The sequence below is a fragment of the Aspergillus novofumigatus genome (genome assembly GCF_002847465.1).
Source record: "Aspergillus novofumigatus IBT 16806 chromosome Unknown P174scaffold_1, whole genome shotgun sequence".
In the NCBI taxonomy this organism is placed as follows: Eukaryota; Fungi; Ascomycota; class Eurotiomycetes; order Eurotiales; family Aspergillaceae; genus Aspergillus; species Aspergillus novofumigatus.
The window spans coordinates 1,124,416-1,152,343 of record NW_020194274.1 but is presented as its reverse complement, the minus strand read 5'-3'; the positions used below and the strand labels follow the sequence as shown (position 1 = coordinate 1,152,343).

The following is a 27,928-nucleotide window of genomic DNA, read 5'->3' as shown; positions in this document are numbered from 1 at the left end:
CTCTTCAACTTGAACTTACGTTTTAATTCTGGGAGACTTTGTTTCATTCTTCGTTCTCTCCTTGATTCTATTCAGATGCTTCGCCCTACACGTGGGAGCCTGACTTTTTTTTTTTCCTTCTGTTTCTTTGAGCCCAATGGCATGTACTATAGACCTAATATACCCACATCGCATTGTTACCAGCGTTTGGACACAGTTAATAATGACACAAACTCGTCAAGTGACTTCGTTTCTACCAGATTATCTTATGACTGTGCTACCTCGTAAAACTTGCTTGCTATGTATGTCTCATAATGACAACATCGACTCCGCGTTGTGCAATTGTAAGTTTCACTAAGACGATTAGTGGTTGATTGGCCCAGACAAAGAGGTACACTTGCACCAAGAGATGTTGAACCTGGATGGCTGACTTCAATAGTGTTCCTGATCCCTGTCAATACATACCGCTCCTATGCATTTTATTGAATCACAAGGCAAGGCAACGGCTGATTGATGACTCGACTCCTCCAGGTAACCAATCGCGCAGGGGTAATAATTTCACCCCTCCATCATCTCATGTCAACCTTGAGCGCCCGCTATTCTTACCACCATTGCCCGGATATACCTCACGGACTTGCCCGGGGGGAGGGGGTTCTTTCCAAGGTGCACTGAACCATATATAAGGTTGAGGACCTCCTATTTGACACAGTGCCATAGTGGCGCAATACTAACTATGGAATGGCCCCAACGCGAGATCAGAATCGTCTCGATTACGAGCCTGGCTGGCCCATCGTGCGCACAGATTACCTACAGCCTCCAAAGCCTCACAGCTATTCCCTGGGCCGTGGCGGTGCCAAGTACACAACTCGACAGGCACCGTGTCCCCACCCCGCCAATCTTCAACTCTCCAAGTGTTCCTAGACTTCCTGCAACTCAGCCTACTCCAAGTTAGCTGCATATGTGCGACATATTATCCCGTAGTCATGACAGACTGACGCATTGATGAATCACTAACGTCAATTAATCCTTATTGGGGCATGTCTTCCCGTACCAGCTGAGACGGAGCCGACTTAGGTCCCTGAGGTATCTACCCTTAGTGGTCAGCGTTGGGTCAGCGTGGTTCGGAAACAGCTCCCGTCGAATCTCCGAAGCAGGTGATAGCCCGTGCCTTGTTTTCGTCCTGTCTTGCCTTGATTTGGGAGGTGGGACATGGTACCTGGTTGGGCTGAACTTTGCCAGTGGTTGGTCAACTGACACAACTGACACTGCGGAGATGCTTATATCAACTGTTTCATCGATGGTTGCTGATGGTAGAATAATCAAATATTCGGTAGTTATCCATTACCGCTGTACTCGCCGGTTTTGAATTACGTAGATAGCTTGGACGCCGTTCTCCATAGCCATGTCACTCTCGCCCAAACGATCAGGCACATGCGCAAAAGCCGTTTCATTATCTACCTATCCGGCACGGAACAAGTCCGTTTAACGGCTTTGCCTTGATGATAATAGGTGGACATGCTGAATTTTGCGTCTATGTCGCGATATTCCCGACGAATCATCAATGCACCATCTTATCTTGCTTTCGCCGTTTAGCCTGAAACTGCTAATGAGGCTCAGCGGACACCGGGCGTCGTGTCATCGTGTCAGATAGAAAGTGCTCACATTATCGATCAGTTAACATCGTATACGTGAGACAGCACACTAATAGCGGGGTTAGATAGAATGGAAAAATGCATGTAGTTGAGACATTACCTCACATGGAATACGGGATTTACGGCTTCTGCTGGCTTCAAACCTGGTTGCATCAAGGCCATTCCCAAACCAAGACGGAACGATGTACCGAGCCTGTGATATGTTGATCTGATGCCTAAGGCATCAATATATCTCCCCCCGCACGTGATTTTACCCATCTCCAACTCGCCGTCACTCGTGTTTCATAGGCGCCTGCTTCCCCGACACGCACGATGGTTCTGGAACTTCATGTCTGGGGTCCGGCCTTTTCATTGCCCTCGATTGAGGCGCAATGTCTTGCGGCTATTGCTTATTTTTCCCTCGCAGTGCCCAAGGACGCGTGGGTGCTGATTGCGAGCAGCGATCCTTCCGTGTCTCCGACTAGTAAGTTGACCCGATGGCAGTATTGCGTCGATTCCGGATCGCGTATGCTGACTCGTCCGCAGATGAACTACCCGCTGTGAAGAATGGAACTACATGGGTGAGCCGGTTTCGGAATATTGTCGACTACCTGCGCCAATACTCGAACGGTGCATGGGATCTGGACAGGGACCTGAGCGGCTTTGACCGGGCGGACAATATTGCGTAAGCCTTCTCAGACGCTTCCTCAGGCACGATGCCGTTTCAAAAACTAACAGCCTGCAGGTTTTCGTCCTTTGTAGAATCCCGCGGCCAGCCCCTTCTCGACCTGTCTCTCTATGTCTCCAGCGAAAACTACTACAACCGGACCTCTCCCGCCTACGGCGCCATTCTGCAGTGGCCGAACCAATGGATCGTCCCTCCGAGGCTGCGCTCGGCCGCAAAGAGCCGAACAGAACACCTCGGCCTTTCATCGCTAGACCTCCAGGCGGCGGAAGACCAACGGAAACGCGAACACTCGGCCGCTGTCGCTGCAGGCCAGATACCCAAGAACCTCGTCCAACGGCCACGGGACACAGTCTCAAGTCTCCTGGGAAAGACCCCCAGCAAAACCAGTTCAAGCTGGAAGCCCTCACGGCGGAGCTGTTCGAGCCCCTTGAGGAGATTCTAGGCCAGAAGAGCTACCTTGTCTCCGACGGCGACGCAACAAGCGTCGACTGTCTCGCGCTCGGCTACCTCGCCCTCGTCCTTGTCCCGGACTTACCGTACTCGTTCCTCCGCAACGCAATGCAAACCAAAGCTCCGCGACTTTCGACATACACCGAGCGCCTGCGCCAGCGCTGTTACGGGACTGTCGACGGCGAGGTCGCGCATGCCTTCGATGAGACACGGAGATCTATCACAGATGCCTCGCCGCTGCCCTGGCAGCCTGTGCAGCGCGCCAATCTCGCTACCGTCTGCAGCACGCTCCTCAACACCCTCGCCGACGCAACCCCGATCCTTAAAGACATCCGCTCCAGCGAGCGCTTACGACAGGCGGCGCAGTCGCCCGATTCGGGGTTGTCGGGGATAGAGAGCCGCGCCTTGTCCGAGTACGCCACCGGGCAGAAGAAGGACATGCTTGTCTCCATCGCGGCAGTAGCGGGCGGCGTCGCCGCGCTGATCGGGTACATGGTGCATGTGGGATTTATCGAAATCAGTTTCGGGGCGAAGAGAGGCAATGGGAGGAAGGAGAACAAGAGCGAGAAGATGAGGGAGGTTCGGAATTCGCGCTCCCTGAGCTGCCCACGTCAGTCTCTGCCACCGACTTCCTGGGAATTTGAATCAATCGCCGTGTAACCGCTACGTGCTGTATGTATTATTAGATACCTAGTTTTAGTCTGGATAGAGCCTTTACATTCTACTCGATCGTTTCGAAAAGGCTAATCCTCCTCGTGACGCCGGGACCAAGCTAAACCATTACCTTGTCTTTTCATCTACTCGGCGACCTTATGGACAGAGGTATTGTCATCTTCGTACACTCCACTGATTGCTAAAGATAGGATATAGTCTGTCGACTTGGTAGGCGAGTATTTTTAGACCCCGGCGCTTTAGCGAGTTTCAGGTATCAGCTTGTCGGGTCGGCGAACCGACTCCGCAGCCGCCTAGACCCCAGGCAACTAATACTTGTTGATTTGGGGCATTGAAGTGAAGATACTATTTCTGGGTGTAAACTGAGATCGGCATTTGATCAGAGAGCTGGACAGTGGCCAACGTTCCTAATTGGCTAGTGTCGAATGGAAGGGAGGCTGGTCAGTAACTCTTAAAATGCAAGCACGCGACAGATTAAAAGGATGCAGGATATATACCAAGTAGATTACAATAGCTACAGACATAATGAGGTGGTTTGTACCAGATGTGAAGGAAGGGAATCAATATGAACTATGAAACACAAAGTCGACGGTGGTATAAGGTATGTACACAGAGAAAGCTGAAATCGTCAGGCTGGCGGGATTTTGGATGCTTCCTGGGAGGTCTCGCCTGACATTGGCGGAAGGATTGGAATGTCACAAAGGTCGTGAGACCGTTACATGCTAAGAGGACGAGGAAAAAGACCCCCAAGACAAGAGATATAATTGGTATCCAGAATGCAAGCCAAAGAGAAAGGACATCACAAAACTACGAGCAAAAGACATTTACTCCTTGTAGTCGAGGTTGACGACCAGACGGGTAGGGCCAGGGACGACCTTGCCACCGATGCCATCGACAGCGGCCAGAGCAGCGGTGTAGGCGTCAATGACCTTGGAAAGACCGTGGGTAATGACGGAGCAGAGCTCGCCGGCGTGGTTGCAGATCTTCATACCCTGGACCTCATGGCCGGCGTTCTCGGCCTGAATGGCGGAAACGTCCCAGCCGGACCAGCCCTGGTTGGGTTGGCTGTCAAAGTCGAACTCACCCCAGGTGCAAGAGTATCCACCATACTGGTCCATGGGCAGCTCGTCGCCCTTGGCGGCGCCCCAGCCACCCTGGGAGTTCTCGTCGAAGGCCACGTACTTGGTCTCACCGGCTTTGAGGTGGAGGGTCAGAGCGGAGTTACCATACCAGCCGTTAAGGCCACCCTTGGGGCCGATCTTGTTCCAGAAGACGACGGTCATGGGGTCAGTGTCGCTGCCAGTAAACTGAGCGACGTGCTTGTACTTCTTGGCGTTCTCGGGGGAAACCTCGATGATGTTGCTGCCCCAGGGTTTACCGACGTTGCCCTTGTAGAAGATACCGGAGCCGCTGGGCTCGGTCCTGCCACCGAAGCCGTCGGTGCAGTACTCGCCGTCGGCAGGGGTGTTGGTCCAGTCGTCGGAGACGCCGGACGATGAAGAGCTGTCGGACTCGGAAGAGCTGGGCTCCGAAGTAGACGCGGCGGCAGCGGCAGCCACAGCGTTGGCAGCAATGTTGCTGACGGGAGTAGCCTGAGGGACGGAAGCGTCGGTGGTCTTAGCCTCACCGGACCACTCGTTGATCCAAGAGACGAGAACACCGTTCATAGTAGCGTAGACAGTGTCGCCGACCTCGCGCTTCTCACCGGCATGGTGGAGGTGGCGGCGCTCATGGCCGTGCAAACGGGCGACCGAAGAGCCAGCGGTCAGCGCCGTGAGGAGGAGCATCGAGTTCTTGAGCTGCATTGTGAAGGAAGGATGGACTTGTGTGATTGAAGTTCGGTTGCAAAAATGTTCGGGATGAGAGCTTGATAGAAGCAAAGGGTATCACGCTGCTGGAGAGAACTAGCCCAGGGAACGCAACAATAGTACCAACGTCTTACTGACAATGAAAGAATGACTAGGAGCAAGACACGAGGTAATGCTCACTTGATAGAGAGTGAATAAGACTTGAAAGGAGTGTGATTTGCGTACCCAAAGAAGGGAGAGAAAACAGACGCTGGAGGAAGAAGAGAGAGAGAGAGGAACGAGCGAGACGAAGAGGGGACTGGGGGTGTAATAAGAAGAGCGGCAGGGACTGAGGGAGGGTCTGTACGTACTTCCCGTTCTGCACCCGAAATCAAGTCGTTTAATGAAAAAGGGGCGATCAGGGGAAAAAGGAGCCATCCTCGCTGCTGATTGGTCGGCTAAGAGGGACGGTTCCTGAGCCTGCCAACTCTCAGCTTCAGGAGGAGCCATGATTGGCTGTGTTTGTAGGTTGGTGTCCACATAGGACAACAGTCGAGACCCTTGGGTCCCTGGCACAGGGACGCGGATTGCTGGCCCTTTTTATGGTACGGTATTGTAATGAACCTAGTTGGTAAGGTACCTAGTCTCTTGTGTAGTCCCACCATTACTCAGGTACCTGCATCGTGCATTTGATGATCATATTTGATGGATGTAAACAGCACTCAACTGATCAATATGTCAAATAGTGATAGATCGATTGAGGTATGGCAGCGATGCATTCTTCATCGAGATCTGATATCATTGTGGAAGATTAGATGGTTGGAATGCGGGCCACGTTCCTAGCAACTGACAGCCCATATGCGCTGGTCTATCGGTCCAATGCAGGAACAATAATGATAACGGATCTGCCCTGTTCAATTAAAGTCGATCTAGAGAGGTACACGTCAGTCAATTCCAGCAAATCGTGGTACACTCTAGCCCTACTCTCATGACCATACACGTAGAAACGGAAGCAATTCTCCACGTCAAAAGGTGATCCACGTTTTGGTAGGCTATCGGGTTCTGACAAAATTGGTGTACTAGATAATGTCAACGCTGTTACTGCTATCATACTGCGACTGCGGGATGCTGATTGAAGGATAGCGACTGACTCGGAGAGAAACTTCTGTCCGCTGATCTAGGCCAAGATGCTCTATACTGCAATTCAGTTCTACTTATCCTCCGCAAATGCCAAAATGCCTTGGGCAGAGTCCCTTGTAGTAGAATGTCCACTCAAGAGGCATACCCTTCCATGATTATACGAGTGAAAACTCTTCTTCTTCACTTCGTTAAATCAATCCAGGAAAGGAATGAAGATTGGATTTTGAACTCTGAAGACCCATCTAGCCAGCCTGCTCTTCGATCCAGTAGAGTACTTCATGGACTGTAGACCCTCATATGTGGGTCGATACAACGCAGAAACAGCAAATTCGTCCACATCTTTACCCACCGCTAGAATCTAGAATGGCAATTGATTGTATGCGACAAATCGACAGGGAATGTAGATGTATCCATCTCCACCGGCGTGTCCACTGTCCACTGTTGAATTGCCACATCCATCATTGTAGTAGTACAACAGGGCAGTCAGGTACCCAAGTCGTTGACTTATCCAAACTCGGACGAGCAGTACAGAACAGACATCTCACTGACTTGTAATGATGGCATGCCAGCGACATATCTGCAGCAACCAATGCAGTCTATGTCAGCAGTTTCATTTTCATTTCAACACACATCATGAATTTATGATTGTGCGCGCTAGCCTTTCCAGCACCACATTTGGCGAACGCCTGCCGCCGATTGGGCGCTTAGAACTATGCTACTTAGTAAATAAACAGTGTATCCGTGGACAAACTGGCCATGGTTGACGGGCGGAACCAGAGAATTCTCTACCACGAACACGGCTGTGGCAGCCATTTTCCAAGATGGACGTCACATGTTATTAAGGTAGGAAATTATTTCATATAAAACTTCAACTCTCAGAGGCGGGGCCCTTCCGGAAAACTTAGAAGATGTAATTTCCTTTTGGAACTCGTCTCCTTGCAAGTGAGGACTCGTCATCAGGTTGATGATCGTTTGGAGCTAACATGGCGGAAAAACTGGATCGAAAAGTACAAGTTGGGAACGTCATGTGACCTGAGATTCCCGATTACCGAACAGGACTACTACACCGGTGGTTATGACAGCAAGTGATTAACAGCAACGCTATTGGCATTTATCGACTATTGCTATGTCTACTCCTTATCTGCCAAGTCTACTCCGCCCTGAAACGCTGCTCCTCCTGCCTGTGCGTCTACCTTGAGACTCTCGTCCAAGCCACATGTGCGGAACAGCATCTGGGGCGTCAACTCCTTACTCAACCCCGGCAAACCATCCCTCTTGAGCTTCTCCATACCCTCACGGATAGCGGTCAGAGCAGGTCCAACTGCCGCAAAGGGGAAGATTATGATACGGAACCCCATCTCCTTGGCTTCATCCGCCGAAATCGACGGTGTCGCCCCATGCTCGACCATGTTCAGCAGCATGGGCCACGGCGCCAGATCCTGAACCACCTGCCGCGCCATCTCCTTGGACGTGATCCCCTCGAGGAAGCCGACGTCTGCACCCGCATCCCGCGCCGCCCGCAGCCGTGCCACACTCTCCTCGTAGCCGTGGCCTTGGAGCGCGTCGGTCCGCGCAATCACGACGATGTCGCTGCCCATGCGCTTCCGCGCCTGCACCGCCGCCCGGATGCGACTGACGTACGTCTCCTTGTCTACCAGTATCTTGCCCGCGAGATGTCCGCAGCGCTTGGTCTGCACCTGATCCTCGATGTGAAAGGCGGCCACTCCCGAGCGCGAGTATTGCTCTGTTGTGCGAGCGACCATAATCGGACCGCCGTAACCGGTATCTGCGTCGGCGATGACGGGGGTAGAGGGCGAGATGTTGGCGAGCATCTCAGCATTGGCGCGCATGTCATTCAAGGTGCAGATACCGAGGTCGGCTTGGCCGTGGACGGAGGCTGCAGTACCGGCTCCAGTCTGCGATGGTAACGCTCAGTGACCACCACAGTACAATTGTGTAGGCTGAGCACTCACCATGTACAGTGCATCGAACCCCACAGACAAGGCAATCCGAGCGGAAAGACCATCGTAAACACCCGGTGCGACGATGAATGACTTGGGGTCCTCAAGAGACCGCCGGAGAGCAGTTGCTGCTGTGACAATGGGCATGGTGGAAGACGTAGGTGAAAGATAAGGTTCAGTTATAGGTTTTACAAGTTGCTTACTGCTGCTCGATTGATAACAGGCTATCAATAAAGCTTAGCAACTTAAAGAAGAGTGCGAGGCGTCGTGGTAGATAGAATCTAGGGGCGTCGGCTCAAAGGGATGTCGCACTGGACCAACACACGAGTATCACCAACACGCAATACGAGACACCAATTATGTCTCCGAGACAATTACTCAATTCTTCCCTCTCGCTGTGCCTCTCTATTTATCTGTAATTTGCTCTGAAGCATGGACTTGCCACTGATCCGAGTTCGGGAGTCGATTAATAAGCTCTCGGCATTCTCTCGGGAATTGCACTTGTGTTGAGAAATCATATTTTGTGAGGCCACATGGACTCGTTCAATGGCCTGGGCTTTTCAGTAAGGTAATTCGGACGATTCTATCTAGATATTTCGAAGCAGAAATGACATGCATAATTTCAAGCATGTTTTAGGTCGTGAGCAGTCTAGTGCAGCTGCATATCCATATGATCTGCTGATGGTTGATAAGATGAGAGTGGCCGCCACCCGTTCTTCTGCCTCTTCAAGTCTCAACTTTCCACCACTAGTAGTACCTTTTAGTCTTCTTCATTCTCCACATTCTTCGACGATTCAATCCTTCGCATTCAACCTCTCCACCTCTCCATCTTGAATCTGGTCTCTCACAGCATGTCTTAGATGCATATGATTTATTTATGACACAAATCCCTACTCTTCTTTTTATCTTTCCCTTTTTCCTTTCCTAATACTTCGCTACCGTTCCGACCTCATGGCACGCTCCGCCATTGTCCAAGAATACAATCCTCCGCCTACGTCGAATCCCACCCTGAGCGTTGATCAGAAAGTCTCCCTCGAGCGACAGACAAATGGCATCCCTCGTCCTCAAGGCTACCGAGTCTCATGGCACGCCAATCCGGCCGTGGAACCGCACCACTTTGGCCAGTCGCATCCCATGAAACCCTGGCGACTCACCCTCACAAAGCAACTCGTCATGGCCTACGGGATGCACCACGCCATGGACCTCTATCTGGCCCGCGCTGCGACGTACGAAGAGATGGCTGACTTCCACCAGACGGATTACCTCGATTTTTTGAGGCAAGTGATGCCCGGGGACATGGAGAATCCAGAGCAAAGCGAAAACATTGCGCGGTTCAATTTCGGCGACGACTGTCCCATCTTCAACGGGCTGTACAACTACTGCTCGCTCTACGCCGGCGGTAGCATCGACGCGGCGCGCAAACTGTGCAACAACCAGTCCGAGATCGCGGTGAACTGGTCGGGCGGCCTGCACCACGCCAAAAAGGCCGAAGCCAGCGGCTTCTGCTATGTCAACGACATCGTCCTCGGCATCCTGCAGCTGCTCCGTCACCACCCACGCGTCATGTACATCGACATCGACGTGCACCACGGCGACGGCGTCGAGCAGGCCTTCTGGTCCACCGACCGCGTCCTCACCGTCTCCTTCCACAAATACGACAAGGATAACTTCTTCCCCGGCACGGGGCCCCTCGACAGCACCGGCCCAACCCACCCGCTCAACCCCGGCGCGCACCACGCCGTCAACGTCCCCCTCAACGACGGCATCGACGACGAGTCCTACATCCAGCTCTTCCGCGACATCGTCGGCGCCTGCGTAGACACCTACCGCCCCGGCGCCATCGTCCTCCAATGCGGCGCTGACTCCCTCGGCTGCGACCGCCTCGGCTGCTTCAACCTCAACGTCGGCGCCCACGGCGCCTGCGTCGCCTTCGTCAAGACCTTCGGCCTGCCCCTCCTCGTCGTCGGCGGCGGCGGCTACACCCCGCGCAACGTCTCCCGCGCCTGGGCCCACGAAACCTCCATCCTCATCGACGCCCAGGACCTCATCGATCCCAACATCCCTGACACCGTCGCCTTCCGCAACCACTTCGGCCCGGACTTCTCGCTCTTCCCGCCCCTGTCGGAAATGCGCAAGCTCGAGAACAAGAACTCCCGCCCGTACCTCGCCGGCCTCGTCGAGGCCGTCCGTGAGCAGCTCCGCTATATCCAGGGGGCCCCAAGTGTCCAGATGAGCTTCATCCCCCCGGATATACTGGGTCTGCGCGAGGACACAGAGAAGGAGATCGAGGAGACGACCGCCCAGCTGGAGGAGGAGCGCGAGGAGCGCGAAGGGCCCGGTAGTGCGGCGGTCAAGAGCAATCGACGGCGGGAGTTGGAGAGGGGTGCCGGATATCGGGGAGAGCTGTATTCTTGATTGTCTTGAGTTTTCATTTTTCCCCGGGCGTTTTGGATTCTATGACCTGATCTTGGGTGGTTTACTCGTTTGCATGGGTGGTGCTTTGGCGTTTGGCTCAAATCTCGTTGCTTGATCTATGATATCCCAGAAGAGATTTTCTTGTATGTTCAATTCTTTTTTGGTTATCAGTTCTCAGCCGGTGGGGAAAAAAAGTAGGTCAGAAGGACCAAATCTATTTATTATAGAATTAAGATACTCCCAGCCTAACCTCCCATCCTTCTATCAATCCCATATTCCAATATAGCCACATATATGAAACATTATCACCTGAACCTCCCGTGTCCCCAGTATCTTGCGCATCAAATCTTACGCTCCCTCGCGTCTTTTTATCGGCTTCGCTCACCTGTCAAAATCAAATCGGGTATCCAGGACGGGCGACGCATTCGATGAAAAAAGAAAGAAAAAAAGAATAGCACAAAAAAGATAATTGAAAACGAAATGATGTGTTGAAGTCAGGACGATCCCGTCGGCTGCGTCAGTAAAATGAGGCGAGGGTCATGTCACTTTCGTTTAGCCGCTTCTTCTTGGCAGGTTGACTACCATGTCACGGCTTCACCTGCTTGCTGTCCGGAGATCGCTCTCAAGCCAACGTTTCTCGAACGGGCTAGAGGTCCGGACGTCGGGCGGGACGTCATCCGAAATAGGATGACGGAAGAGAAGCGTTGATATGCAGCAAGATCGGATAGTTGAGAGTAGCGTCACGCTTATTGTTCCTCCGCATCGACATATTCATCGACTTCGGAGGTCCGAGAATCCTTCCGTTCTACGGAGTTTTTGCCCTCACTCGAAGGTTGGGGAGCTTCTGAGGCTTCGGAGCCAGTGCCACTACCAGTGTTCTTTACATCAACAGGGTCAGATGCGGAGGGAGCGGTTTGCTCCTCTTTCTTTGGTGCGTGGGGTGGAATCTGGAATTGGCTGTTGTCTTTCTGGCCATCCAGGATGGGCGCGATGGCTAGGATTTGTTTGGCAGCGAGTTCGGGGTTTTGCGAGTCACTGTAGGTCGTGGTCAACTTCCTATCGAAAGATAAAAGAAGGCGCCCGTTCACACTTACATATGCGCGCTGATGATCCAGTCCAAGTCCTCCTCACCCTCATCGGGACCTCCGGGGCCTCCGTGAACAGGGCGGAAGAGCCTCGGACGCCATTCCACTCCTTCATCGGCCCGCTTAGCGGCCTCTTCACGTTGACGGTCTTCAATCTTTGTCTTTTCGTCCGTTGCTGTCTCGTGGTTGCGGGCAAGGAGCGCCTTGACTGTGCTGTGCCACAACCGTTGCGATTCCCGCTCGCCCTGCTGTTCGATCGGCCGGGTACGGGGTGGCGTATGTTTTGCGTGCGTTGCGTCGAACAGGACATCCTTCTTGTGAGTCTATAAAAGTCAGTATGTGGTTATTCTAGGACACACTCGGGCAGCACACATGAACATCCTTGATGAACATCTCTCCGTTCCAGAGTCCAGACAGCTCATAGTATATCTCGCCCGTTTTCTCGTTCTTGATCGTCCCTCCGATTGCATTGTAGGTGCCGGAAAAGTACCCCTTCGTCTTGAACTCGATATCGGCGACTAGATTGTTTTCGGGACAACGGACGTAGCTATGATCACCGAGCTCATACTTCATCTTTCCAAAAAGGATGCCCCGGGCGTACATATTCGGTTGTGTCAGGATGCTGAACACAGTGAAATTAGTATCAGATGAACAACGTCCATCGCTGCAGTTCATGGAAGTGGGATATGCGGCCACATACTATCGTTCACCCTTCTCTGGGTTTTGGCCGCGGTTCAGGAAACGTAAAATGGCGACACCCTCCATCATACTTGCCGCCGAGTTTCCTAGGAACTTGCTGCGAGGCTTCAACGTCCCGTCAATTCGGATGTGGTGTTCTGGCGCCATGAAGAAATAGCTGGACTTAGGAGGGTGGTGAGAGGTCTGTTCGGCGATGTAATACCCTCGCGTGTCATCGGGGTAATCCCAGTAACAAGTGAAGGTCTCTCCGAGAATCGGATTCAGCGGCTTCTTCACGCCTCTGCAGTATCCACGTTAGAAAGGATGTCTCATCTTTGGAAACGGAATGGGAGCAAGTCGAGTGCACGTACGGAGGTTTAATGTGCCATCCGCTCAGGTAGAACTTGACGACGGAAACGAAGCGCTCGAGGGGGTCATCGATCGTGGGCATGGGAAGAAGGGTCTCCGGATGAGCCATGAAGCTTTCCATAGGGATCATGATTAGCCAGGGCATCACAGCGAGGTCCGAGCACACATACTTGGTGATCCGTTCCAGCATGGAGCGAGGCTCCAGGATGAAGGTAGGCAGTACGACTCGGCTCAGGTCTGCGCCCGGTCGGAGCTGGGAAATGATATGAGACAGCACTGAGCAAAGGAGTAAGCGCCTATATTACAGCCGAGAATAGAGCCTCCGGGGGACGAGCTCCTTGTTGCAACTGAACCTTGTAATAATTACATACCATTGCCCTGTTCAGGCTCAACGACCTCATCTTCCCCGCTTCCGCCTTCCGGCTTTGATTCATCCATGGAGGAACGAGTACCTGAAGAATGATGGAAAAAGGAGCCCCAGTCAGCGGACATGATAGAGTGAAATGACAGATGGCGATGTAGACAGCTAAGAGTATATAAAGAAGAAGAATAACTGGAACAAAATTCGTGGTAATGATAAGGTAACCAAAGTATGGACGGAAAAAAATTAGGCGGAGAGAATGATTAGAGGGGAGGGACGAGCAAAGACGGGTATGACGTGTTGGAGAGAAGACAGCAACAACAGTCATTCTATTATGGAGTAGATATATGACAGTTGACAGGAGTATGTACTCCGGATCTACTCACTGGATGTGGCCACAGACGAGCGCCGGCGAATATGCGGAACAGTCACAGGCATTTCGTTACTGTGATATAACAAGCAGTAGTAATAAGTAGAGTCAAATAAATGGTATAGTTATCCCGTAGGGAGAGGAGAGAAGAGAGAGGGGAGGGGAGAGGAGAAAGAGAAAGAGAACGGGAAAAAGAGGTCTTCTTGAAGGAAAAGTCGCTTTGGGAGTCTTTTTCTGATGTCTCTTTTCTTTCCTTCTGTTAGGTAGATCGATAGATATTTATGAAACCAGTTGACAGGTCTTGTGGTTCCTTTGTGAGAGGAGGCTTGCGCAGTATCTACATCAGGATGAAGTTGGAAGAATGAGAGAAGAAACAGAAGAGGATTTTGTATCGATGACTTCTTTTTCCTTTTTTCCCCTTTCTTTTCCCTCTCGCTTGACTATTGTGGCATACTATTTATTTTTCCCTTTAACCACTCTATTTTAATCCAATCGAGAATAGTACTCTTCTTTTGTTCATAGTCTAGTTTATACTCTGGTGGAGCAGCCAGCAGGGAGTGACGTTACCAATACAGAATCTCAGAGAAGGCTGAAGAGGCATCACCGTTTCAATCCCCACAGTTCCTACAAAGAGTCCAAGACATTTACCTACCACGTACAATCACTGTGGTAAGATGGTCTCAATTAAATTCTCCTATTTTCACCTACTGTTTCTCTCCTAATGTTCGGGATCTTATACATTGTCTTTCAGCACCTGTCACACTCACACACGTAATCGTCTTTCTACTTCTCACCGACAGATGGCGAGGGGCAGACGCTTGGCAGGTGGGGTTTACTTAGGGATCGTGTACGCCGTACTCGTATAGATACTCTTTTGATCAATTGGTCAAGATTAACGTGAACTGTGTATATATCTGTCTATCTATCCATCTACCTAATATCTGTAGTCTATGTCGGGCTGTCTCCCAAGTGTCTGGGTAAATTAGTCTCAGGACCCTTCTTACACCACCCGGCCCTAACTATATGAAGCAAATCCAAGTCAAGGCAGTAAAGTACTATGGATGATTATATAGGCAACCATGTGAGACCTCAGCTCAGAACCTTGCCTTCATTGGCACATCCCCCTGAGTAACCTCCTTGACGAATTCCATGTCCGGTTGATAGAGCATGACATGAAAGTGTTCAACTGCGTGGACCGACTTGAGCGACTTCCAGTTCTTGAACCAGATGACCTGTGTTTGTTTAGTAGACTGAATCTCTCATCGTCAGTGAGAACAGCAAACCTGTTCCGCCGGCATCCGCGACCGAAACGTCCTCATCACATAATCATCGATCTCCTTCCTCGCTCGAGGCGTCAAATCATCCGTGGCAGGATCATCTTCCAGCTCGAACTTGGTCCACACGACCAGATGCACAATGCCCTCCTCGACCCCATACGGCCAGTCATTGTACAAGATCCGAATGTCCTCTGCATGAAGGCACATCAGAACGATCAGTCTACTCAGTAATAGGAGCGAACGAACCATCGAATTCAAACGGCCGTCCCTTGGGCCTCAGGTCATCAGCGTCTCCGTCCCCCAGCGGAGCCTCTCCCTGACCATGAATCGCATGATCGATCCATACTTGGCCACAATGTGCGCTTTAAATTCCAGATACCTTCTCAGTTCGCTCGGAACGCGCTGGAACAGGTCTATCCGGTTACTTCCTGGTTATAACACGTCAGCAACGAGTTGCCGCACAATACCCCGACCCGGGCCCACTTACTAACAATCTCCTTCACCATCTCCCAATCCTGCCTCTTGTACTCCGTATCTGGAGTCGACAGAATTGAAATGGACTTGGCCGGTAAGTCGCGCAGAAACGCAGGACATTCCGCCGGCCACTGTGACGGGGGCACATTGACGAGCCAGTACAGTAATTTCTCCCTCAAGTTCCTGTTCTGAGCTAGGTGCGCAGTTGAGGCGCTGATGGTAGGTTTTTCAAGGTTCTTATCAATGGTTGTGAACGTCCCTGCTGGTGTTGAGAGGCTTGTGTTTGTAGACATTGCGTCGCTGGTGTGTATAGCGATTCCCCTAGCGTAGTTATGGTATACTTCCGTGAAGGTCCCGAAGCGAGCGAAATAAGATCTGCGCTTAGGCAACACTTAAGCTACAGGCTGACGAGATTGGAAGAGCAATCAGAAATGACATGCTGTGTTGAGGAAAGAGAAGTGCCCCCCAGACGTGGGATGAGATTATGAACTCCTTGAGTTGAATTGACCCTGATCAGCGCAAGGGACCGTTAACTGGCAAGGGGATCGACCCGTCAAAGGACCCGCAAGAGCGCCCAGAATGTTCTCCTATTGTTTGCGTAGCTTTTAGTTTCTCCTTTATATAGAGATACAATAGGGTAAAATATTCGAGCTGCCTTTCATTCTTTCACTATCTCGCAATCTTAGAGGGCAGTCCAAGCCAAGAACAACTATGAATGCAAATGAGCCTGGGGAGAAATGCCAAAAGCATGGTTCTCCACTGCGGAGCAGTGTCATTGTCAAATCATTAATTCAACCTAAGCAATGCTGAAACAACCTTTTGATATCAGGTTTCTACCTCCAGTATCCTGACTCTTCCAATAAAGACATGGATACCGATCAGTACAAACTATCTATCTTAGGGTCAATATCGTATGGTCCAACGCCATGGTCTCACGAACTGCCATTCAACAGCTTACTTCGTGCCATGAGCATGGGGTAGAACCTCAACATACGCTTCAGTGCAGTTCCTCTCGATACGGCAACTAAGTCGCAGTAAGAGCCGCAATCTCAGGCCCGTCCGATCGAATGATTGTTACTCCGGCTGCTTCACACTCTCGCTTGGCCTCGTCCCATCCTACAACAGGATCAACGCTTCTGGTCGCATCCTCGACAAGATAACTTTTGAACCCTGCCCTCGCGGCATCCATAGCCGTGTTTTTGACACAATAGTCCCCAGCGATCCCGGCTGAAAACACATGCGTGATGCCCCTCTCCGCCAACACTGCTTTGAGATCAACATCCACGGACTGAGCATGAACGTCTGGGTCAAGGTTGCCAAACGCATCAGAGAAGGCAGAGTACATCTCAACCCGCGGATCCATGCCCTTTTTCACGTGCAGGTCAATCTTACTGCTGTCAATCTCAGGGATGATAAAGGACCCCTTGGTCCCTCCAACACAATGAACGGGCCATAGCCTTTGCTCCTTGGTGTCCTTTTCCTTTCCAGGCGCCGGATTGGTCATCTGGAAGACGGACTCAAAGGGGCGATTGTTAGGCTCGGGATGATTGATCGCAAAGGATATATGATTCTGGGGGTGATAATCTTGCGAGGCTACGCGTATCACGAAGCCTGGGTTGGCGAGCAAGGCATTGATGAGTGGTGCAATGGAGCGAGCCCCTTGTACCGCGAGTGATCCATCCTGTTGCTATGAGCTTCTTTCCACAGACATGAGAGCAAGCTGTGCTGACCGGTGGGCAAAAGTCTTCCTGCATATCTACCACAATTAACGCTGCCTTCATCATGAGTTGGGTGTGACGGCTTTCTTGGGTTAAAAGTCTAGTGAAATTAGTTTGTATTGCCCTTCCAGAAGCAATGGTCGACCCTATACGGGCACGAAGCATGCGCGTTCCCCTTTTATTCTGGGTGTTGTCTCAGTTGTCGCCAGCCTGGTGCGTCATACTCTCCAATCAGCTGACCATAATCCACAGTCTGAAGATAATGCAAGCATCCAGCAGCCTGGGAAGACACATTGTTGGAGGAGGGCACTGGTTAGACCATAATGCCAAGACACAACCCGCAAGAGGTAATCACGTGATTCTGCTCTGTTTGTCCGGGGGAACTGAGATAGATGAATGTAAGGCTTGCAATGGCTGCGTCAAGCCCAGAATTCATGATGGTGTCACCGCTATTTTGACAGGCGTCTACTCAAGACTTATCAGGCACTTCTTCAGTTGCTCTGTATCACTACTCAGTACTCCGTAGTCTCAACGCCAATCATGGTCAGTTCTAGAAGGGGGGTTAGCGCAGGATCCAAGCTCCTGCTGACTCAGCACAGCACCCAAAAGCTTCGCGAGAAGCAAAAACACACGCAAGATTCTTCACTTCTGCCATCAGGGCTGCGGCCCTTCATCCATCTGTCTAGATCATACAGTTTGACAACAGTACATCAGGCTCATTTCAAGACGCAGATAATGAGAGGCATTCTCAAGGTATGTACTACAAAGTATCAATCTATCAACCCATGCTGTGCCATCACATGATGATCTCTTTTTATTGGAGCTGTCCTAGCTACACAATGCGGACAACCTTTTTATACGCATAATAGACTTCTGATACTTTGCACTTTGTTTCCTTGCTTATTACTTTTGCAAGTATCACCATTCAATCTTGCTAATTGAATGCAGCTCTTACAAGGAACAAGTGAACACACCTTCCAGCCTCCTTGAATTTGGTCTCGTAAAGACGACTCCTAAACAGTCACTTCCATTTCTTTAAGAATAACGTATCACACTCGGTGATATTTGATTGCATCGCCGCTCAACATGGCTCATGACCCTCGACTATCCAGTGCGGGCACTGCCACTCCCAATCCACCACCTCCGCCCCCTCCTCCACCCCCGGAGACGTCCACAACGGGGACAGGCGAGGCGCAGGCCGCAGAAGCATCTGCACCCGCACAGTCGTCAGAGTCATTCAAGCTAAAGTTCTGCACAGTATGTGCATCGAACCAGAACCGTTCAATGGAAGCCCATCTCCGGCTCTCGACGGCGCCCTCTCCCTTCCCCGTTATTTCATTCGGAACGGGGTCCCTGGTCCGTCTTCCAGGACCATCCATCACTCAACCTAATGTTTACAACTTCAACACCACCTCGTACTCGCAAATGTATGACGAGCTCCTCTCCAAGGACGAAAGACTCTACCGTAATAATGGCCTTCTGAACATGCTTGACCGCAACCGGAATCTGAAATGGGGCCCGGAGCGCTTCCAGGACTGGGTTCCCGGAATGCCGCGGGTGGACCACGTGTCGAAAGGCGACAAGGGTGCCCTGGGCACGGAAGGAGGCACGGTCGACGTCATCATCACCTGCGAGGAGCGGTGCTGGGATGCCGTCGTAGACGATCTCATGAACAAGGGCGCGGCCCTCAACCGACCAGTCCACGTGTTCAATGTCGATATCAGAGATAACCATGAGGAGGCCTTGGTAGGAGGGAAGGCCATCCTCGAATTAGCCACGCGCCTGAACGATGCGGCGACCCAGGAACGTAAGATTCATGGTGCCGAGGGCTGGGAAAACGGTAACGGCGACGCCCGTAGGAGCTTCGACGAACGCGTACCTGAGATTCTGGCTTCGTGGCAGGAGAAGTGGCCTAATTTGCCGGCTTTGTGGACCCTGGCCTGGCTATAGTAACGGGAACTCTTTAGTACTCCACAATGCATAAGCATGATTCATGGAATGATATGACTTTCTTTGCGTATTGTAATGCCAATTTCTTCTCGTAGTCATTAATATACAAACATCACCGCGCAGCCAAATAAACGCTGCCTTGTAAACTCCAACTCCCGCTAAGCAAAAGGGTATCTCTCGAACAAAAAAGCCCGACCAGATCGAACGCCCGTTTTCCCAATCCAGAATATCACCTCTGGCCTAACAGAATGTCCCGTCGCTCGGTATACCACCGCTCCAAACACGCCCGTCTCTGAGCCTGCGTCATACCCTCCACCACAAGCGCAAACTCCGTGGCACTAGCGAACCCGAACCGCTTCGCCATACTACAAAACTGCCGTTTCATCACCTCCCGTGGTGGATGGAATTTGTACCGAATAGGCCGGCCGCCCTTGTCGAGAATAGCATCCCGCCCGGTCCTGTCTTGCGAAGACCCGAAGACCTGTACGTCGCCTAGTTTTTCATCGGCTAGCTCGGCACGCCGACTGAGTCGCTCTTCCACCTTGGACGACCCAATGACCTCGTTGTTCAAATGGGTGTATTCGACGCCCGCGCCGGCGAGGATGGCCTGGATGGGATCGTGTTTCTGAGCCGTCACGGCGGTCTGGGCCTGGGGTGGGGCGTCGTCGGTGTCGCCGCGGATCATGGCGGCTAATTGGCTCATGACTTGATCGTCTTGATTCTTGGTTTCGGAGGTGCTGTCGAGCGTGCTGGTCGCTGTGTCGGATTCGTCGACGGCGATGTCCATGACTTGGACGCCGGCCTTGCTCTCGGCGACATTGGTCTTGTTGACAATGTCCCTGAGGACGATGTTGTTGGTTTTGAACTCAAACAGATTGTCGAGCCCAAAAATCTCGCCCTTCTGATCTTTCTTCTCCTGCACTCCTTTGAAGTATCTCCGTTCGGAGCTGGCGTTATAGCCGATGTTGGCCTGTTGTTGCTTGTATATCTGACGCGCGTAGACGATTTCCTCAATGGTGCCGGCGGAGATCAGGCGGAAGACCTCGACGTTGCGGGTCTGTCCGATTCGGTACGCTCGGTCCTGTGCCTGTAAGTCGTGCGAGGGGTTCCAGTTCGGGTCGACGACCACGACTTTATTCGCCGAGGTGATGTTCAGGCCAACACCTCCAGACCGGGTCGAGATTAGAAAGACAAACTGCTTTGGGTCGGAATTGAACTCGTCGACAACTTTAGTCCGCTCCTCATAAGTCATGGAGCCGTCCAGGTAGCTCACACTATAGCTGGTGTAATGAAAGAGCATCTGCAGCATCTTGAGAAGACGGACGCTGTGCGAGAACACAAGCACCTTGTCACCGTTCGCATGCCACCATTTCAGAAGCTTGCGGAGGACCTTCCATTTCCCGCAGAATTCGGGGTTGGCGTAGTTGACAATGGAGTCTCGAGTCCGATAGAGCTGCTCCCACTGGTCGGGCACGGCAATCTCCAGCATCTCTTTATCCTTCTCTTGCTTCTCCAAGGAGTCTGCCCCTTGCGGTATGAGTGTTGCAAGGTGGTTGCTGAGCTTCTGGAGTATGGCTATTGCGGGGAATACATAGTTCTGCCATCTGCCCCCGGAGGGCAGAAACTGCCGGCAGCACCAGCCTGCTTTCTTTCCTGAGCCACAGTCACACTTGTCGGAGGATGTCTTGATGTACTGAACAATGTCGCTGTCGAGGATGTTTTCGTAAGCACTTGCCTGCGTCTCGGTGAGCGGACAGAAAACGACCCGGTCGCTCTTCTTCGGAAGCTGATCGGCTATCAGTGTCTTCATGCGCCGTAGGAAAAACTGAGGTAGGAGATTTTCGACGAGCTTCTTCGCTGTCTTGCGCGCTTTGCTGAGTTGATACAGAGTGGCATCGTGTGACTGCCCAATTTTCAACGGCTCTGAGATGGTACGTTTCCAGGTCGTAACCGGGCCAAGTTTTCCCGGATTCGTCCAGTTGAGCAGCGTCCACAATTCTTCGTATTTGTTCTGAATTGCGGTGCCCGTCAATCCGATTCTGCAAAGTGCGTTGACCACGTTCATTGCTTTTGTTGTCTCCGAGCTGCGTTCCTTAATGATGTGGCACTCATCTGCCACCACGCAGTCCCATTCAACCATGTTCACGGCATCCTTGTTGTGCAGATATGTGCCATAGGTTGTAATGAGGACTTCCAAGCGACCTGACCTCGCGGCCTGCAGCGCGAGCTCCTTGTTGTCCCCATGATATGTATCAACATGCCACCAGCCCCAACGGTTGAATTCCGAAATCCAGTTCTGAAGCAAGGTTCCTGGACAGACAATCAAGGTGCGTGGATACCATCCATCCCGGCCACTTCGCCTCATCTTCCTCATTCTTTTGGCATCTCGTTCGTCACCAGTTTTCCCATATGCAGCAGTGAGAAAAGTAATCACTTGCACCGTCTTTCCCAGACCCATGTCGTCACCTAGAATACCCCCTTTCTGATAAACAAAAAGTTCATGGAGAAAGGCGGCACCTTCAACCTGATAGGGCCGCAACCATTGGGCAATTGGCGCCGGAATTAAACCGAGCGAGTATGGAAGGGTTATGTCCTCGTACTTCCCGCAAGGTTCTATATTCGCGAATGCAGGTTTCTCCTTGAGGAACTCTAACCGCTCATCGTCCGAGAATTCCACGTCATCGAAATCTGGTGGCAGCTTCAACCCGCACTCCTTCAGGTGGTCCATCCGACGGTCGAACTGTGTGCGACGCTTCTGCAGATAGTCCGGAAGCGTATATTCCATGAGCTCATCGTCTGAGGGAAGCTCTTCCCCATATGTCCTCAGAACGGGTCGCGTGCGAGTGGATTTCTCCTCCTCTTTCTTCGGCCTTTTGCCGACGAACGAGTCACGGTTCGCCACGTTGGTTTTCTTAGACTTGCGAAGATTGGCACTGCTGCGCTTCCGCTTGATAGCTTTCCTCTCTTTGAACTGCTTATACGCTGCTTCGCCATCATTGAAGGAATCGTCGCCACTGTCGGTATCGGCTAGGTCAACGACGGAGGTATCGCGGTTGGAAGGGGACGACAACTGCTTGACCTTGGGATGCTCATGATCGGAGGCGAACTGAGGTGGTTCTGGGTCTGATTTGAGTGCACGGTCTCTATCTAAACCCAAATTCCTCAGATTAGCTAGTAGCTAAAGCACACATGCGGAGAAACATACAGCGAGGAGGTATTGACGGCTTCGAGGAATGAGTGCCATCGAGATCGTCATCGTCCGAATTATCAACAGTCGATACGTCGGTGTCTTGTAACTCCCAATCTCCGCCCATGCTGGATCAAGGAGGGGCAGGAAATTTATCTCCAGACACGCAGAGGAAGCGTTGGTGAGGATGCGGAGAGCGGAGTACGGATACTTATCAGGCGGGTTTCCCGACAAGGAAAAGAGCTGTTGGCCGCAAACTGAATTTGTCCGCTCTCACTTCGACCTCCCCCCTCTGTCACCTTCGTTCGCCCGTGCAATTCCTCGTACGTCATTTAGTATTGGCATAATCCTGGGTCAACTTTCACTAGCTTTACAAGCGCTTTTTCTTCATTGTTACTTTACATTGCTTAACACCTGTCTGGCGTCCCTGAGGTCTTCGGAAAAATTCCTCGTGACCAGCATAAAACGTGAACCGTTGCGAAACCGGTTGATGAGGAACAGAAATTGGTGGACAATAACGATAACTTAAGAACTCAAAATGCCTCTCGATACCTCTACAACGTATCCTCTTACGAAGCTGCGCCTTGATGGACGCCGCTGGAACGAGCTCCGCCTTCTTCAAGCCCAGATTTCTACCAACCCCGCCAGTTCTGGGTCATCCTTTTTGTCCATGGGAAATACATCGATAATGTGCTCTGTTCATGGTCCAGCGGAGGGAAAGAGGGGCGACGCGACAGGAGGTGCTGCAGGATCAGCCGGAGCTGTGGTCGAGGTCGACGTCAACGTCGCGGGGTTTGCAGGCGTTGATCGCAGGAGGAGGGCTGGAGGCAGCGACAGGTATGAGACCTTATTGCTACGCTTCATCTCTTTCGCTTCGTTCTAACATGTCCCAACATAGGCAATCTTCACGAATTGCTACGATACTGCGCTCGGCCTTTCAATCCCACCTTCACACCCACCTCTATCCACACAGTACGATTAGCATTCACGTCTCAGTCCTGTCGGCTGACGGGTCTCTCCTCGCCGCAGCGGTCAATGCGTGCACCCTGGCCCTTGTCGACGCCGGTATTCCGATGCCGGGTCTGCTCTCTGCCTGTACCTCTGGCATGAGCGGCAGCGCCTCTACGCCACGTGATCCCCGGAATGACTTTCTGGATCCTCTTCTAGATCTGTCACTGCCAGAAGAACAAGAGCTTCCTTTCCTGACAGTTGGGACAACAACAGCTATTCCTGTTGGAGAGGACGCGATGGACGAGGACGAAGAGGATATGAAGGTCTCTATGATGGTGATGGACTCGAAAGTCCATTGCACGTATCTCGAGACAATGCTTGCCGTCGGAATTGACGGATGCAAGCAGATTCGGGAGATCTTGGAAGGAGTCATCAAAGGGACAAACCGGGGAGTATGATATCTACTTGACATCATGTGTCTCGATACTTTTATACCCTGCATGTATACTCTATGGGAGTTGGGCGTCGCGGTTATGATGATAGATGGGGTGATTGTACCTTTGGGTGATTCATATTTATTTTTTTAACCATTCCATTTCTTTTACACATCGATAAAATCCTGTAAGGCTAAACTCGTTTTTCCATAAGCAGAGACCCAGTTCCTTACCTCAGATTCTAATAGTGTTCTGGGGGCCATAGAAGCCAAGCGGCCGAAATGTGCTCAATTCCACTCGCACCCAAACCCTAATTGGTTTGGGCTGCAGCAGCGGACTTCTTAGCAAACAGCAAACTGAGCTCTTTCGAGCACAAATTATGAAACAGAGAGCAGAATACTCGAATTGATATCCACTCAATGACTAGCCGGATCATGCGATCGAGCCACAGAAGAGCAGAGAAAGGGACCAGGGAGCAGCTCATTTGTTCCCTGATGGGCCTGTCTAGCTGTACGACTTCACTTTCTCCCAGGGTGCCACTGCTTGCTATCTCTATGTAGATAACCGCTGTCTTTCCTCTTTTTCAACCCTTCCCTCTATTGCTCTGGTCTGCTCTTCTATCCTCTCCCAGTCTCTATTCCACCTCTCCTCCCTGTCCCTGTCTTCCAGGTCAGGGATTGACTGACTCGCTACCTCGAGTGCACCTCATCGGAAAATCATAACCCTTCGCATCTACAGTCGTCTATCCCACCAGAACAATGGATCATATGAACCACGATATGGACTCCATGGCGTCCATGACTTCGACCATGACCATGGCCATGTCCGCAAGCTCGACTGCCAGCGCCGCCATGAGCACCGGCAGTGCTCATAGCATGGGCGGCATGGATATGGGTGGAATGGATATGGGCGGCATGCATTCGTGCAAGATCTCGGTATGCAGACTCGAAGCACATCACCGACGACAATATCGAACAATAATCATCCGCTGACGTCCCCAACCGTCTAGATGTTATGGAACTGGTACACCATCGATTCCTGTAAGCTTCAGCCTCTTCACTTCTCCCCGCCCCCCAAATCTAACGCCAACATCACAGGCTTCCTCTCCAGTCAATGGCACAACACCTCCCGCGGCATGTTCGCCGGCTCCTGCATCGGCGTCATCTGCCTCGTCATCTGCCTCGAGTTCCTCCGCCGCGTCGGCCGCGAGTACGACGCCTTCATCGTCCGCCGCGCCCACCTGAGAAAGCAGTACCTCTCTGCAACCGCCTCATCCCAAGGCCGAACCTGTGCCACCGACGCCGACGCCGACGCCAGCGCCGAAAACTCTCAGGAAACCACCCGCAGCGTCCAAGGCGCAGCATCCAAAGGCGCACCGCAGACCATCTGCAGCGCACTCGAGGACAAGACGCCCGTCCGCCCCACGCTGATCGAGCAGCTGGTGCGCGCGATGCTGCATATGCTGCAGTTCGCGGTGGCGTACTTTGTCATGTTGCTGGCCATGTACTTCAACGGGTACATCATTATCTGTATCTTCATCGGGGCGTTTCTGGGTTCCTTCATCTTCTCCTGGGAGCCTTTGAATCTGCAGAAGGAGTATGTCGTTCCCCTCCCCTCTTCTTCCTCGGATGATATGCAAAGGGCTCGATCTGACTTGTGTCTTTTGCTTTAGGAATGATGCTACGACGGTCACCAAATGCTGCGGATAGATGTGCTCCTCGGTCCGGTCTGTAATTCATATGAGTCGCTCTTATTAGTCCGACTTCAAATGACCTCTCGGTTCAAGCGTTCCGCTTCCCCACTCTCAGATCCGCGATAGAAGAAGATACCTCAAGATGTTTGTAATATGAGATCAATGACAACAATCAATAATAAAACAGAAGTTCACCATCTAGCTTCATGATCAATGCTGTAGTCGTTTCATTGACGTAAAATCAAGATATGGCTGATGGAACTGATCTTCGCAATCTGGGCCAAATAACCTATACTTGTATTCAATCAATCAATATCTGATGCTCACCTTCAGCCTGATGTTCTCAAGCCCGTCTTCCTAAAAACTGTCGAACCAGACATGACGTGTCGATCGCATGGTGCAGCAGGGGCTTAGCTACGAGGGCGGACGGTAAAGACATACAGGCGATCAGAAATGGAACCGACTAGAAGCAATTGCCGGCACAGATTGAAAGTGGACAGAGACATGCTTGGCTAATAATTCGGGAACAGTTCTAGATTACACCACGCAAGAAAGGAGACGTCGGGACCCCCAAGGCCTGATCGGAGAACAGAAAGCCACAGGCTTCATCTTTAGAGTCGTCAGAACCGAGAGGCTCCCGTTTGATCGAACCCATTATCTTCCCCTTTTCATTGCTTACAGCTCACCACAGTCGACGATCTTGGGCCGAGTGTTGGAACGGACAGAACCGCTGCTGCTTCCGAGAGCCTCGATCTCCTTGACGACGCTGTAGGACTTCTCATCTGCAACTTCCCCAAAGACAACGTGCTTGCCATCGAGCCAGGAAGTCACAGCCGTGGTGATGAAGAACTGAGAGCCGTTGCTACAAGGCGATCAGTACAAGTTCAGGTACCTCTTAAAAACATAGATGAATCGCAGGATACAACTTACGTGTTAGGACCAGCGTTGGCCATGGAGAGGATACCCTCCTTGTCGTGCTTGCGGATGAAGTTCTCATCGGCGAACTTCTCGCCGTAGATAGAGCGACCACCTGTGCCCTGCGCGCAAAAAGTTGTACATATTAGTTCTCAAGTCCTATTCAGGGCCCAGAAAGCAATATGAGGTAACGGGTCCGGCGAGGGCGGGGTCGTGTATGACGACAACTCACATTGTGACGAGTGAAGTCACCACCCTGGAGCATGAACTTGGGGATGATGCGGTGGAAGGTAGACTCCTTGTAGCCTTCGCCAGCAGGTTTCTTGCAGAGCTCACGGAAGTTCTTGGCCGTCTTGGGGACTTCCTTATCGAAGAGGTTGAAGACAATACGGCCAACCTTGGCTGTCAAGGCACGAAGTAAGATACCGTCAGTAAAAAGATTCGAAAGCATTGATTGAAGCCGGATTCAATCCATCCCGCTTTGAGCACAGTTCCGCGCCGATGCTGAAAAGCGGGATGGAGGGGTAATGCAATTGTACCCCGGGCCCGGAAAGATGTAGAATAAAGACAGGGAGGGCGTGGAGGAACTTACGTTCAGCGGTCCCCACAGGGGCGTACTCAACGTCGAAGAAGACCTGAGACATGGCGGAGGGGGTTTGATGGAATCTGCGAAGAGACAGGAAGGAGGACTGATTGCAATTGACAACGGAGGAGAGGAGGGACGAGAAGAGAAGGACGAGCAAGGTGGGGTTATTGTTGACCTCAGGCTACGGGAGAACATTGTTGCTAGTTGGTGCTGGAACTAAAAGGAGGGGCAGAAGCGGGTCAATACGGCGGCCGAATGGGGGGGGCCGTCAGTCACGGGACTATAAAGTACAATGAAAAAAACCATTGCGTCAGCCGAAAAGTGCCATTGTGCGTAGGTTTAGGTAAGCCGTCGGGAATGTTGCTAGCCTCAGGCTCCCACGTGGTTGGCTGGCCAGTAGTTGGCTGCATATAGCAAGCTCACAGCAATCAGGCCCAGTGCTAGGGATGAGTCGTCCTTTGCAGGGGCATCAAGAGCGCAGCAAACCCATCCCATAGAAGCAATTGGGAACACATGACATGAGAATGTCCAGTCTGCAGAGAAACTGAGAGGTGCTACTCACCTTGAATTGATATCGAAGAAGATGAATGCTGCGAACTGTGATGTGCCGTATGGAAGCAGTCGAACCAGACGTGAAGATAGAAGCAGGGGAGAAAAACTAGAGTAGAATCCCGAAATAGTATGGCGCCAGAAAATTATGATTATATAATGATACACTGGAGGTACAATGATTCGAAAACTTGTTGGAACTCAGGAACAAGTGAGGAGAAAAAGGAGTTTCTACGGAGTAAGGCGGATACGATCTCCAACGTAGCAAGTCACGTTATATTATCACGTGATCGTAAACTAAAGGAAGATATGGTCAGAAGTATGCTGGCGAAGCAGCGGTTCTGTCTTGGATTAGCCTCTGCGGAGTAGGCTGTTATACGGTACCAATATAAGGCCAAAAGTAAATTGAATGTACGATGGACCAGAAACAGTCTGTTCTTCCAATGCGATAGAGATATCAAAACGCGAATTGGTAGTAATAACGAAAAGTCAATAGGCAAAATCAAGGAGCAGAATTGCCCGGGCAAACTGCAAGCAAGAAGAAAAAGACACCACCGCTTGAGCCTCGAAGATCATAAAGGTCAAAACGCTAATCGTTGCGAGGAACG

General features: G+C 51.6%; 13 protein-coding genes across 13 annotated transcripts; 6 read left to right on the top strand and 7 right to left on the bottom strand.

The window, feature by feature from the left end:
• The first annotated feature begins 609 nt into the window (after positions 1 to 609).
• On the top strand, positions 610 to 1,274 carry P174DRAFT_436703 (uncharacterized protein). Its single transcript, XM_024826108.1, has one exon. It carries the CDS (start codon positions 713 to 715, stop codon positions 929 to 931), a length of 219 nt encoding a protein of 72 aa, XP_024686901.1. The 5' UTR covers positions 610 to 712; the 3' UTR covers positions 932 to 1,274.
• A 657-nt stretch (positions 1,275 to 1,931) lies between these two features.
• Positions 1,932 to 3,538, top strand: P174DRAFT_436701 (glutathione S-transferase family protein). The gene is made up of 5 exons (XM_024826107.1): positions 1,932 to 2,094; positions 2,157 to 2,295; positions 2,356 to 2,647; positions 2,677 to 3,249; positions 3,270 to 3,538. Exons 1-5 carry the CDS (start codon positions 1,944 to 1,946, stop codon positions 3,390 to 3,392), a joined length of 1,278 nt encoding a protein of 425 aa, XP_024686900.1. The 5' UTR covers positions 1,932 to 1,943; the 3' UTR covers positions 3,393 to 3,538.
• Positions 3,539 to 3,827: 289 nt separating this feature from the next.
• aspf4 (allergen Asp F4) lies at positions 3,828 to 5,434 on the bottom strand. The gene has a single exon (XM_024826106.1). The coding sequence runs from the start codon at positions 5,223 to 5,225 to the stop codon at positions 4,245 to 4,247; it is 981 nt and encodes a 326-aa protein (XP_024686899.1). The 5' UTR covers positions 5,226 to 5,434; the 3' UTR covers positions 3,828 to 4,244.
• Positions 5,435 to 7,477: 2,043 nt separating this feature from the next.
• P174DRAFT_499988 (isocitrate lyase/PEP mutase family protein) lies at positions 7,478 to 8,755 on the bottom strand (the record flags this gene model as incomplete). Its single annotated transcript, XM_024830942.1, has 2 exons — positions 8,321 to 8,755; positions 7,478 to 8,263 (listed from the first exon to the last, which is right to left on the bottom strand). Exons 1-2 carry the CDS (start codon positions 8,453 to 8,455, stop codon positions 7,478 to 7,480), a joined length of 921 nt encoding a protein of 306 aa, XP_024686898.1. The 5' UTR covers positions 8,456 to 8,755.
• Positions 8,756 to 8,956: 201 nt separating this feature from the next.
• hosA (histone deacetylase HOS2) lies at positions 8,957 to 11,006 on the top strand. Its single transcript, XM_024826105.1, has one exon. The coding sequence runs from the start codon at positions 9,260 to 9,262 to the stop codon at positions 10,721 to 10,723; it is 1,464 nt and encodes a 487-aa protein (XP_024686897.1). The 5' UTR covers positions 8,957 to 9,259; the 3' UTR covers positions 10,724 to 11,006.
• A 463-nt stretch (positions 11,007 to 11,469) lies between these two features.
• Positions 11,470 to 13,347, bottom strand: P174DRAFT_361249 (OSBP family protein; the record flags this gene model as incomplete). The annotated part of the gene is made up of 7 exons (XM_024821770.1): positions 11,470 to 11,758; positions 11,818 to 12,131; positions 12,181 to 12,430; positions 12,509 to 12,787; positions 12,858 to 12,968; positions 13,026 to 13,131; positions 13,227 to 13,347. 7 exons carry the CDS (start codon positions 13,345 to 13,347, stop codon positions 11,470 to 11,472), a joined length of 1,470 nt encoding a protein of 489 aa, XP_024686896.1.
• A 1,194-nt stretch (positions 13,348 to 14,541) lies between these two features.
• Positions 14,542 to 15,742, bottom strand: P174DRAFT_446940 (GIG1 family protein). The gene is made up of 5 exons (XM_024828633.1): positions 15,351 to 15,742; positions 15,185 to 15,291; positions 15,110 to 15,131; positions 14,870 to 15,054; positions 14,542 to 14,818 (listed from the first exon to the last, which is right to left on the bottom strand). The coding sequence occupies exons 1-5, from the start codon at positions 15,628 to 15,630 to the stop codon at positions 14,681 to 14,683; spliced, it is 732 nt and encodes a 243-aa protein (XP_024686895.1). The 5' UTR covers positions 15,631 to 15,742; the 3' UTR covers positions 14,542 to 14,680.
• A 619-nt stretch (positions 15,743 to 16,361) lies between these two features.
• P174DRAFT_456037 (nicotinamidase) lies at positions 16,362 to 17,118 on the bottom strand (the record flags this gene model as incomplete). Its single annotated transcript, XM_024829391.1, has 2 exons — positions 16,362 to 17,018; positions 17,068 to 17,118. The coding sequence occupies 2 exons, from the start codon at positions 17,116 to 17,118 to the stop codon at positions 16,362 to 16,364; spliced, it is 708 nt and encodes a 235-aa protein (XP_024686894.1).
• A 602-nt stretch (positions 17,119 to 17,720) lies between these two features.
• Positions 17,721 to 19,052, top strand: ssuA (RNA polymerase II subunit A C-terminal domain phosphatase). The gene has a single exon (XM_024826104.1). It carries the CDS (start codon positions 18,142 to 18,144, stop codon positions 19,003 to 19,005), a length of 864 nt encoding a protein of 287 aa, XP_024686893.1. The 5' UTR covers positions 17,721 to 18,141; the 3' UTR covers positions 19,006 to 19,052.
• Positions 19,053 to 19,084: 32 nt separating this feature from the next.
• P174DRAFT_446937 (putative DNA excision repair protein (Rad26L)) lies at positions 19,085 to 22,374 on the bottom strand. The gene is made up of 2 exons (XM_024828632.1): positions 22,211 to 22,374; positions 19,085 to 22,152 (listed from the first exon to the last, which is right to left on the bottom strand). Exons 1-2 carry the CDS (start codon positions 22,317 to 22,319, stop codon positions 19,235 to 19,237), a joined length of 3,027 nt encoding a protein of 1,008 aa, XP_024686892.1. The 5' UTR covers positions 22,320 to 22,374; the 3' UTR covers positions 19,085 to 19,234.
• A 103-nt stretch (positions 22,375 to 22,477) lies between these two features.
• On the top strand, positions 22,478 to 23,796 carry P174DRAFT_381698 (exosome non-catalytic core subunit SKI6). The gene is made up of 2 exons (XM_024823092.1): positions 22,478 to 23,029; positions 23,091 to 23,796. Exons 1-2 carry the CDS (start codon positions 22,731 to 22,733, stop codon positions 23,599 to 23,601), a joined length of 810 nt encoding a protein of 269 aa, XP_024686891.1. The 5' UTR covers positions 22,478 to 22,730; the 3' UTR covers positions 23,602 to 23,796.
• A 503-nt stretch (positions 23,797 to 24,299) lies between these two features.
• P174DRAFT_381697 (high-affinity Cu transporter CTR3) lies at positions 24,300 to 25,286 on the top strand (the record flags this gene model as incomplete). The annotated part of the gene is made up of 4 exons (XM_024823091.1): positions 24,300 to 24,512; positions 24,587 to 24,617; positions 24,675 to 25,173; positions 25,250 to 25,286. Exons 1-4 carry the CDS (start codon positions 24,336 to 24,338, stop codon positions 25,284 to 25,286), a joined length of 744 nt encoding a protein of 247 aa, XP_024686890.1. The 5' UTR covers positions 24,300 to 24,335.
• Positions 25,287 to 25,945: 659 nt separating this feature from the next.
• On the bottom strand, positions 25,946 to 26,829 carry cyp4 (peptidyl-prolyl cis-trans isomerase; the record flags this gene model as incomplete). Its single annotated transcript, XM_024825391.1, has 4 exons — positions 25,946 to 26,132; positions 26,201 to 26,307; positions 26,418 to 26,587; positions 26,778 to 26,829. The coding sequence occupies 4 exons, from the start codon at positions 26,827 to 26,829 to the stop codon at positions 25,946 to 25,948; spliced, it is 516 nt and encodes a 171-aa protein (XP_024686889.1).
• Between the last annotated feature and the right edge of the window lie 1,099 nt (positions 26,830 to 27,928).

What these genes read in the sequence shown, in the direction of transcription:
- aspf4 (XM_024826106.1), bottom strand. Translation starts at nt 5,225, where the DNA reads ATGCAGCTCAAGAACTCGATGCTCCTCCTCACGGCGCTGACCGCTGGC.
- ssuA (XM_024826104.1), top strand. Translation starts at nt 18,142, where the DNA reads ATGGCTCATGACCCTCGACTATCCAGTGCGGGCACTGCCACTCCCAAT.
- P174DRAFT_381698 (XM_024823092.1), top strand. Translation starts at nt 22,731, where the DNA reads ATGCCTCTCGATACCTCTACAACGTATCCTCTTACGAAGCTGCGCCTT. An exon ending in AGGGCTGGAGGCAGCGACAG is followed by an intron (nt 23,030 to 23,090) that starts GTATGAGACCTT and finishes GTCCCAACATAG; the next exon opens with GCAATCTTCACGAATTGCTA.
- P174DRAFT_436701 (XM_024826107.1), top strand. Translation starts at nt 1,944, where the DNA reads ATGGTTCTGGAACTTCATGTCTGGGGTCCGGCCTTTTCATTGCCCTCG. An exon ending in TCCTTCCGTGTCTCCGACTA is followed by an intron (nt 2,095 to 2,156) that starts GTAAGTTGACCC and finishes ACTCGTCCGCAG; the next exon opens with ATGAACTACCCGCTGTGAAG. An exon ending in TCCAACGGCCACGGGACACA is followed by an intron (nt 2,648 to 2,676) that starts GTCTCAAGTCTC and finishes AAAGACCCCCAG; the next exon opens with CAAAACCAGTTCAAGCTGGA.
- P174DRAFT_446940 (XM_024828633.1), bottom strand. Translation starts at nt 15,630, where the DNA reads ATGTCTACAAACACAAGCCTCTCAACACCAGCAGGGACGTTCACAACC. An exon ending in GATCGATCATGCGATTCATG is followed by an intron (nt 15,132 to 15,184) that starts GTCAGGGAGAGG and finishes CTGAGGCCCAAG; the next exon opens with GGACGGCCGTTTGAATTCGA. An exon ending in CGCGGATGCCGGCGGAACAG is followed by an intron (nt 14,819 to 14,869) that starts GTTTGCTGTTCT and finishes AAACAAACACAG; the next exon opens with GTCATCTGGTTCAAGAACTG.
- P174DRAFT_446937 (XM_024828632.1), bottom strand. Translation starts at nt 22,319, where the DNA reads ATGGGCGGAGATTGGGAGTTACAAGACACCGACGTATCGACTGTTGAT. An exon ending in GCCGTCAATACCTCCTCGCT is followed by an intron (nt 22,153 to 22,210) that starts GTATGTTTCTCC and finishes ATTTGGGTTTAG; the next exon opens with ATAGAGACCGTGCACTCAAA.
- P174DRAFT_436703 (XM_024826108.1), top strand. Translation starts at nt 713, where the DNA reads ATGGAATGGCCCCAACGCGAGATCAGAATCGTCTCGATTACGAGCCTG.
- hosA (XM_024826105.1), top strand. Translation starts at nt 9,260, where the DNA reads ATGGCACGCTCCGCCATTGTCCAAGAATACAATCCTCCGCCTACGTCG.